This window comes from Oryzias melastigma, linkage group LG17, assembly GCF_002922805.2.
Source record: "Oryzias melastigma strain HK-1 linkage group LG17, ASM292280v2, whole genome shotgun sequence".
Taxonomy (NCBI): Eukaryota; Metazoa; Chordata; class Actinopteri; order Beloniformes; family Adrianichthyidae; genus Oryzias; species Oryzias melastigma.
Window position 1 is genome coordinate 26,572,356 of NC_050528.1, and position 9,720 is coordinate 26,582,075.

General features: G+C 41.8%; 1 protein-coding gene across 11 annotated transcripts in view; it reads left to right on the forward strand.

The window, feature by feature from the left end:
• st3gal3b (ST3 beta-galactoside alpha-2,3-sialyltransferase 3b) overlaps positions 1-8,603 on the forward strand; it is a 68,729-nt gene extending 60,126 nt beyond the window's left edge. For all 11 annotated transcript variants that reach the window (XM_024273611.2, XM_024273610.2, XM_024273613.2 and 8 more), the window contains 2 exons: positions 2,627-2,773; positions 6,123-8,603. In XM_024273611.2, coding sequence (XP_024129379.1) covers positions 2,627-2,773; positions 6,123-6,212 — 237 coding nt within the window. In that variant the 3' untranslated portion in view covers positions 6,213-8,603. The remainder of the gene's footprint in view (positions 1-2,626; positions 2,774-6,122) is intronic.
• The last annotated feature ends 1,117 nt before the right edge of the window (positions 8,604-9,720 follow it).

The window sequence follows — 9,720 nt, forward strand, 5'->3', positions numbered from 1 at the left end:
AGACACATTTTTCCCAACATATTATTGTGTCATAAGAGATTTTGCTTTTGCAACTTCTTACTTTTCTATTAAAACACCATAAGTCTTGCATAAATTAGTTGGCACAAACATAACTATACAATCAGGCTAATCATTACTATACTTTCTGCACTATAGGGTTGTACTGGATTATACGGTCCACCATCAGTGAATGGTCTATTTTCGAAGTTGTCATATATAAAGTGCAGTCAGCCAGAGAGAGTCAGAGAGGAGCTCGTCAGTCGCCTGAGAGGATTAGCCACATCAGCATATTCACAATGTGCTCATCTCAAAGAAGGTCACGGAAATGAAAAACATAAATGAAGACTTAACCAGATAAGTCTTTGATTGGAAAACATGAAAAACATGTTTAGCTTTGGTTTGTATATTAGAAAGCAAGATCACAAACCTCCTTAAGTGTGTTGAAGTTAGACCCTAGAAAGCATTTTTTGCACAGCTGCATGTGTATGTATTTTCTGCAGGCTGTTGGTAAGTAGAGAAGGAATATTGTTGTTGAATTAGAAGGGACATGAGGAGCGGATCACCTTAACTCTACCCTTTGGGGCCACCAGAACACCCCTGCATGAACTCCATCCTGCAACATGTGTTCAGCATGTGGGTATTCGCTCGTGTGTGTCTGTGTGTGCGCATTTCTGCTTGCTAGAGCCATCTAAACTGGTTCTGTGCATGTTTGCATTGCTGTGTCTCACAATACAGGCTGCAAAGATATATGATTTGGCACATTCACTCTCTCCAACACTACAACTATTTCTCTTCCGACCCAAGCAGTTTATGTTTATGAACATGGAAATTACAGAGGAGGTCTATTTGTTATAGTTGTGTTTATGTTGGGCATGCGTGGGTGCATGTGTGTGAAATAATCTGCATTAGGACACGCAGTAGGAGGCTGACCAGCTGCTGCTTCAACCACACCTACCCTGAGGGCTTGAAAATCAGGGTAATGATTTAAATGGGGCCTCCCTCCACTCTCTCCTGCATTTTTTTTCTTTTTTTTTCCCAGTAAGACCCTTTTCTCTCTTTATTCAACAATCACACGTACAACACCCCTGATCTCTAGCAGCCCAGGGCAGTTAAGAAGCCCGGTTCAACCTTGTAGATCAATGCATAGCACCAAAGGTCTGCAGGAGTCACATCCTAAAGGTAATAGTTAATTACGGAGTGCTCAAAGTCCGTTAGAGGCGGTAATGCAGAACAAAGGCAGAGGCGCCCAAGTGACCAAGAAATTTGAGCTAAAGAATTATGGCAAAAATGATTGCCTTAATGTGGAAACATAATCCTTTTCTCAACGCTTAATTTGAAAAAAAGTTTTTGTTGCTGTAGTGTACTATTATCTTGAATACTAAGGTGAGAGTTGGGAACATTTTATGAATCCGAAATGGAAAAGTAGTGAACTTTCCCTTCAGAAACTGGGTAGACTTTAGTAACTCCATGACCCTCAAAGAATTCAACGGAGAGTGAAATAATGGATGGGAATCTGAAATGACAATCATTCTGCCCTAAACAACTGTCTTTGACATTGTTGGGTGTAGGGCTGTTACAAACGATTATTTCAATAGTCAATTAATCCCCAACTATTTTTCGATTAGTCAACTAATCTGGTCATTTTTAAAGAACAAATCTTAACCATCATTGGCTTTAAACTTGAAGTGTTTCAGCTATATGCTAACTGCATATGAAGACAATTAAAACTATAGTTTATTAAACCCTTAATAAATCATGCAGCTTCTTTCCTTTATTTGTTTCTGGCATTAAAACAAGATTAAATGAAACAAAGGAACTATTTTTCACAAAAGATAAAGTTTTGGTCTTGCTAACTCAAATATAACAAAAAGTGCACTTTGTGGTGCTGAGTATTACAACTGTATGCAACTTTACTAAACTCTGACTCTATAAAATTCCAAACTGTATGCGGCTCTTGCTCATGGCCAGAAAAGTTACCATTTCTACATGCCTTGCTGAAAGACTTTATCTTTGGAGAGCAGATGTTCCCTTCAGCAAAGACATTTTGCTCCGATGGGGTAGAGGTTGCAGTGTTGCATAGAGAACATTTAGCTAATAAGTTTGCTCTCTGTTTGCGCTAATGTTAGCTTAGCTTACCTGACGATCCCTCTTCGTCGTTATCATACACAGTCACAACATGCTTCCTCTTCAGGTGCTCATGCAAGTTCTGCCTTGCAGATATTGCATTGGACACTTTTGTCTTGTATTTGTTTTTTTACGTTTCCCACTTTCAAGCTCTGTTAGCGTGTTTGTACGGTACCGAAGTCTTCCTAGAACTTCCTATGACACCAATACTGACCCGGATTAGCACTACTGCGCATGTGTCAAAGAAAATGGCAGACGCGACATTTGAAAGCAATTACTGTAGTTTGAGCTAATCGACCAGTCGTGGTAGCCCTTGTCGGGAGCCAACTGCATTAAAACCTTGTTGGTGGAGGAGCATGACCATCTCCATAAGTGCATCATTTTTGACATTCATCCAGATCTTTCTTTACAGGCTTTCGTGGAGGCATTCAGTCTGCTCTTGGTAACTTGGTAAGTGTGTATTTGGGTGCACATCATAACCGCATGGTTGTTTTTACTGCAGAACATTCCAACTTTGGGAACAGTTGCTATAACGATGGCGCTGCACAACTGCGACGAGGTGGCAGTGGCTGGTTTTGGCTATGACATGAACATGCCTTATGCTCCCCTGCACTACTACGAGACTGTCAGGATGTCCACTATTAAGGAGGTGAGTGCTTCAGACATCAGCACATAATTCACCCAAGAAGCGTTCAATACGCCTGTCAAATTTTAATCGTAAAACACTGTAGGTAAGGTTGACTTAAAGAAAGAAAAAAAAAAAACAAACCGCAGGGACCTTTTTAAGAAAGCCAAGGTTATTTACAGGGTCTCATTTCCACCGCAGAAGCCACGGGGTAGACTGAGCTCTGTGAGAGACGTTGAAACCCCAAGATTACCTTCACAGTGGGATTTGGAGGCTAAAAAATCTTTAATTGGCTCAGTAGTTTGAGCGTTTTCTTTCTTCACTCGCACAGTTTCAGGGTTACTAGCCACAGCGGCTTGTAAAATCCATAAACTATCACCTCAGGAAGAGTTGTTATCATTGGCACGATCAGACTTGGGGGGTGGTTCATTGTTTTTCATTCAACTGAGATGAATGAATGTATCACAATCGAAGAGTTTTATCAAGGTTACGAGGGAACGAGGAGCAACTTGTAGCCTTAAACTTTGCTTGAAGACCCACTCTGATGAAAATTCTGTTTTGAACATATTCCAGTGTTTTTTTTTTTTATATGATAAAGAACATGTATCAAGAAATTTGGATCAAGTCTGCATTTCTGACTATATTTGTTGTGAATTAGAAGCAGATGAAAACATGCTGTTTGAAAAAGATTGTATTTGTGATGTGGAAAATATCCTGTCAGTGGGAAGGGCAGAGTTGCTCCGCCCCGTTAGTCCCGCCCACAGCTCAGTAGTGATGAGGGGAAAAAAATAAAGAAACTATGTCATTGAAAACAACAGGGTTCTTTGATTTTGGCTGAAAAAGGACAAAATCATAAGAAAAATCTCACAATTGAAACTAACTAAAATGGTTTCCAGCCCTGTTCCTCAAGAGCTTTTAACCTGCTTGTTTTCCAGATCTGTGCTCTGCTGATTATCTGGATCAGGTGATCTCTAAACACACCTGATCAAGTTACCTGTCAGTGAGAAGAGCCTGGCTAGGATGACCACTCTGCAAAAACAAGCTGTATAAAAAACTTAAATGTTGTTTTCTTCTTTTACCCATCCCCACATTTAATGTGTTTCTACCAGATTTATTTTAAACCAAACTAAATTTTGAAAATTTCAGCAAATGTTAAAGTTTTCAGCAGTTATACAAAGGGTAAAAAAGTGTGCGGCAGGAAGCTAAACTCCTTGAATCTTTACAAACCTCCGAGCTGGTAAAGTCCACTCTGAAGCGGCACTGATCTTTCACCACGCATCGTTTGATCACCGCCGCTGCCCGTGACAGAGCGCTCGCAGCTCCATCAGTCACGTCTTCCTCTCAGTGTTTACACTGAAGCCCGCTGGAGTCAGGGATGTCACCCTCGCTCTGACGAGTGTAAACCATGAACTCGCTACGATGATAACCTTTGTCTAAACTCCCAGGGAACCTTTGGCATTCATTATCACCCTCATCAACACTGTCATCATTAGCCACACATGGCTAATTAATGACAACACTTTTGGCTTTTTTGTTTAGGAGGAAAAAGCTAATATGCTGCCAGTCTGCAAGGTGATGCGTTACTCTACAGCTGTGCAGAAATGTGTCACCATGGAAATGCATCAGCCGCACAATAGATACGATGATATTAAAACAACACGGTTAAAAAAACAAATCCAGTGGCTAGCTGAACTGCCACACCTGCTTACAAGCAAACAAGTTACGGATTTGTGCTGACAATTACTTTAATCACTAAACAAAAAGAGGATCTTTTACTAGCGACACCTTTATGAATGTTTAGTTGTAGTGTTTACTTCAAGTCAGAATGATTTGGAGGTTAGCTCTTCTAATTTCCCATCAGCCCTTTGTTTACACTCCCGTTAGCTTATCCCACACATACCACAAGCCCAAGCTAACATTAGCAGAGCAGAAAAACAGAAAGCAATAACAGTTTTTAGACATATTCTGCCTCCGATGAGGAAAATAAAGACATGCATGGATCTGTTTGGATGCATCCTAATTGCAGAGGAGAAGGGAGACTTTGGGCCCACCCATGGGAGTTGCTGCGTCACAAACCTGTTACATTCTCCAGACTCACCAGCACCCTCTGCCTTGAGGCAGGAGTACTGCGAGACTCACCTGGTTTATTTCTAAAGCGCATTTTTAGAAGATAAAGACTACCGACACACATGTAATAAGACAGATGGTAAGAAATAGAAATTGAAGTAATTAAAAATAAAGCATCTTTAATGATGATACAGAGATGGAAACAGTTAAGCGCATACATCAGCTGCAGCTCCAGTCAGTGTGCAGCGCAGGAGAAGCACGGGCTGCAGCCGCCTCACCTGCCGATGTCTTGTGTATTTGATCAGGAAACTCGTATATTTGCTACTTTTTTTTTTTTTTTTTAACCAAAGAAACTTTGAAAACCCACTCAGAAAAAAGTAATCAATAGACATGTGTAAAGCATAATATTTGATTTTTTTATTTAAGAATGAAGAGTACATCCTTCCCATTTTATTTACGTATTTTTAGGCTATATTTTGCGGAGGCGCTGCCTCACATGGCTCCCCGACTGCACGCCACTGATCAGAACATAGTATGTCGGAATCTTACAGGCGTCCTGCTGGTTCCATCACTGGCAGTATTGCCATTCTCACTTTTATAATTGGATATTAAGGATTATTATAGATATTAAATTATTTTTAACATTTTCTTCCATTTGGTAAAAACCCACTTCAATACAAATTGGGATTTTGCTTTTTTAACATGTTCTTTTGGCATTTTTCTGATGATGGAGGAAATAGATAAAGAAAATTAGGCTAAAAATTGCATTTCTAAATATTTCTTCCATTGTGAATCAGGAGCACATAAATACCATTTGAAAAAGAGCTTTTTTGTGATGTAGAAAATACACTGGGCGGGCAGCAGGTTCTTGCTCTGAGCCTTAGCATCGGGTAGGGCAAGGGGGGTTACTCCACGGCAACAGTCCTGCCCACACGTCAAAGGTAAATTTTCTAATTAACTCCTGCCGCTCTGCAGAAACTTTGTCCAAGATTTTGTCTAAAAACTGCATACTTTTAATTAAAAGACGACTGCAGGAACTCTGAAAACTCAGGAACCACTGAGTCTGGTTACATGTGAGCCAGCTGGACTGAAGTCTCACAAGACAGCAGGGAGGAAAGCCGACCCACTGTGGCTGAACACTCGCACCGTCACTATTAAAACAGCCAGACATGTGGGGACTGGAGTATAAAAATGCCTCGCTAACACACAGGCTCGTGGATTTATGAATGTAGTTCTTTGGTGTTTGAAAGTTGCGTTTTTTTCCTGCAGTGTCTGATTTTCGTTCTCTCTCGTGGTTTTTCACCAGTCTTGGACACACAACATACCCAAGGAGAAGGAGTTCCTGCGCAAACTGGTGAAGGCCAATGTGATCACAGATCTCACCAACGGTATCTGAGTTTACACCCACCCACAGTCTCCCTCTGCCGTTTCCAAGACAAAGAAAAGCTGGAAGCAGGAAATGGACTGACTCGGAGGAGAAAACCTTTGGATCCCGCCGGGCTCCACCAAAGGTTTTAATGTATTAAGAAAAGAAAGCTGTAATAACGTGCGCGGTTTATCGGAGGGGGACGCACTCAACGTGCCTTCTGAACCAAAGACTCCTGCTTCCTGCGACGGGGGAGCAAACGTGCATCGCGAGGGTCCGCCCGGTCCTGTCCCAACGACCGTGGCTCTGCTGCTACGTTCACCACCGCAGGTGTCTCGCCGGACACACGGCGGGGCGGAGGGCCGTCGGCCTGCGCGGTGGAGCAGAGAGGGGGGGAGATGGGGTAAAAGCAGTGCCAAACATACCTCGCACAGGGAAGAGGTCGTCCTCTCCCGCCAACGCCTGAATGTATTCATCTTTCTGAGTGTATATATCCGAGATCTGACTGTGCTCGTCACAAGCTTTTGTCCATTGAGTCATCAGGTTTCTTTGTTCGTTCGCTCAAAGTCGAAGCTGTACGACACCTGTTCCACCGACTGGTATGACTACAAGTGTTCAGAGCGAAGAAATCTGTGATTGAACAAGAAAATAAATGTAGGAACGAACAAAAAGAATCTGTATTCTACAAAGCAGTACAGGACAGGTTTACACTAAGCATCAGCAGAAATGTATTTATTAAAACGTGGAGTACATTTATTTTCTCTTTCCTGTTTAGATTTATTCCCCTGTAACATCCTCCCTGACCTCTTGAGCTGAAACATTCCTCCCGAGGCTGGGTTTGACAAAATCTGAGTGGATCAGTCCATCAAATCCATACTTTTTTTTTTGGGAAAGAGCCTTATTTTTCTGTGAGTTTTTATTAAAAAAATGTATAGTTTATCAATAAAAGCTACATTTTTTTTTCAGTTTAAATTACTAGTATCTGTTTTTAAAAACAGAAAAAAAAAATTTCATTTTGGCAAAAAATGACGAATATTATTATTATTTTTTTTTTTAGGAAGTTTTGCAGCAATTTCTTTTCATCTCATGTTGGTTACTGCTGGTAACCACCAATAAGTTCATGTTCAGTATTAATCATTGTGACCGATCTGCAAAGACTGACTCCCATTTGTATTTTCTGAGCAAGCGAGCTCCATCAGCCCTTTCAGTGTTCTGAGCTGCCCGGTCCTTTCTTCACTCAATCATCTGCGAGCCTTCAGCTTCCACAGACTTCCACATGGAGCTCTGTCCAGGCTCGCTGCAGTTGCTGCCATAAATCCAAAAGTTTTGGATTGTACAGTACAAAAATACTATATAAATATAAATATATATCTATATAAACATATTACTTTCTGAGTTGATTATTTATTTTGTGATAAACTCCGATGGATTGGGCCACAGGCTGGCCGTCCTGTTGGGTTTGCTCTTGCTTCGGCGCCGTGGGCTTCCTCTCAGATTCAATCATCTTTTCAACATCCTGAATCAGTTGGAAAAACAGACTTCTGTTTACATTGTGCATTTTCTTTTCTGTTACATGTCAGTTTGGTCATGTAATGAATCGGCTATTTTGTGCTGATTCATCCTCTGTTGTGTTTGAGCATGAGCGGAGGGGGGGGGTGAATGTCCAGGATGTTTTTCATGTCAATATTTTAATCAGCTTTACAAAGTTTTCGTGCATTTCAGCCGTCGTCTTATTCTTCTTTCTGTTTGCACCTGGGGGTTGTGCGTTCACGCCCTCGTTTTTTTTTTTTTTTTGGTGGCCGGTGCAGCAGCGTGCTCCGCCCCCGTCGAAGCGCCTCCACAGGTTGGAGAAGCGGAAGGTGGCGACTGCCTTACACTTCACGATCGACCCAGTTTGCAGCTTAAACTGCTTCCTTTTGTTTTTTTGCCCCACAACACGCTTGTTAATTACCCCCTTCCTCACCTGAGAAGACTTGAACATCGTGGTGGTTTTGCCCGCTTTAGCCCAGGAGATAACTCACTGAATTTCCACAATCCGTCTTTGTGCCTTTTATGGGATGACGCGATTGGACTCTCACAACCCTTCAGTCATCTGCTTTCTTTGACACTTTAAATATCATCCCTGTTCCTTTAAACGTGCACTTTTGGGCTAAAACGGGGCAAATGTGGTTCTCAGGAGTTGGAGACCGAGCAGATTTGCGCGTGTGTACGGCCACTTCCTCAATGCTGGACGGTTTCATCACATATCTGTGCTTTTCTGATCGAATTCGAGCTGAATGTATTTCTTTTTTTCCTCCCTCATGTTTGTAAACTTTATTTTCTCAGTATCTGCATTTGTTCAAGTCAACTCTGAAGTGTTAATCTCTGTTTTTGTACACATTTATTTGCTTCTATCTATGGAATAAATCATTTTAAACAGACCTTTGACTGCATGTGTTTTGCATTTTTGTGGCTTTTTGAAAACTAGGATTATATTCCCCCTACATATGTTTCTTATTCTGAAAGTATTTTCTCCAGTCTGCTCTACGTTTATGTCAAAGGACAGTCAATATTTGCATTTCACCTGCTTTATGTCAACAAGTAATCCCTTTTTTTGGTTTGTTTTTTTGGCTGTCAGCATGAAGGTGGGGCCTGTGGAACGCTTTGACGGTCAGAGCTGCAGGAAACCATAAAGATTTTTCTTTTTTTGCTCCAAACAGCTGTAGTATATTTTCTCTATTGACTTTTCTTTAACCTTGTGGGAGACAGTTTTTCTGATCTGACTTTTCCCCTTAAATTTTATTGCTAAAAGAAAGTTTCTCCATCCATCTGTCCGTTCTCTAAACCTTATTAATCCCTTTCAGGGTCATGGGGTTGCTGGAGCCTATTGCAGCGGGGTCGCTAGTACTTTTCTTTTTTTTTTTTTTAACTCCAAAGTCATATCAATTTGAGAAATATCCAGGGCTAACCCTTTTAATGGCAGGTTGGAGTTTATAAATGAGTCAAATACACCCCTTTGTGCATTTGACCAATCCCCATCATGTCATTAGCTGTGTTTACATGGACATAAGTAATTGGAATAAATGCCTGATCAGAATAAAAACGCGTCATGTGAACACGCCATTCAGAATACTCTGGCCCAATCAGACTCATTTGGATCCTTCCGATCGAAATACGATTTTTGATCCGATCGTGGTGCATGCAAACAATCCATTCCGATTGTGTGTCATTGCTGCGCTGGGTTAGGTGGTGCTCCAGAGGAGGTATTGGTGCGTGAACAGGGCCTGTCGGCTGCGTTGTACCAGTGAACCGGGTCTCTGAGCAGAGCAGCCTGACTCGTAGCTTCATGTCTGTGAGCAGGAGGGTGCTTTGTTACGGCGTGAGCTTCGGACTGCAGTCCGTCCAGCTGGTCTGCACGAACAAGCTGCCGGACTTGGTCCTCCCAGGAGGACTGGGAGGACCAAGTCTCCTGGGAGGACCATGTCTCCATGTGGCTGTGGGACCTTGTGAGCTGGCAGAGGCAGTTTTTGAACTTTTTTGTTTAAAATGGAACTTGCTA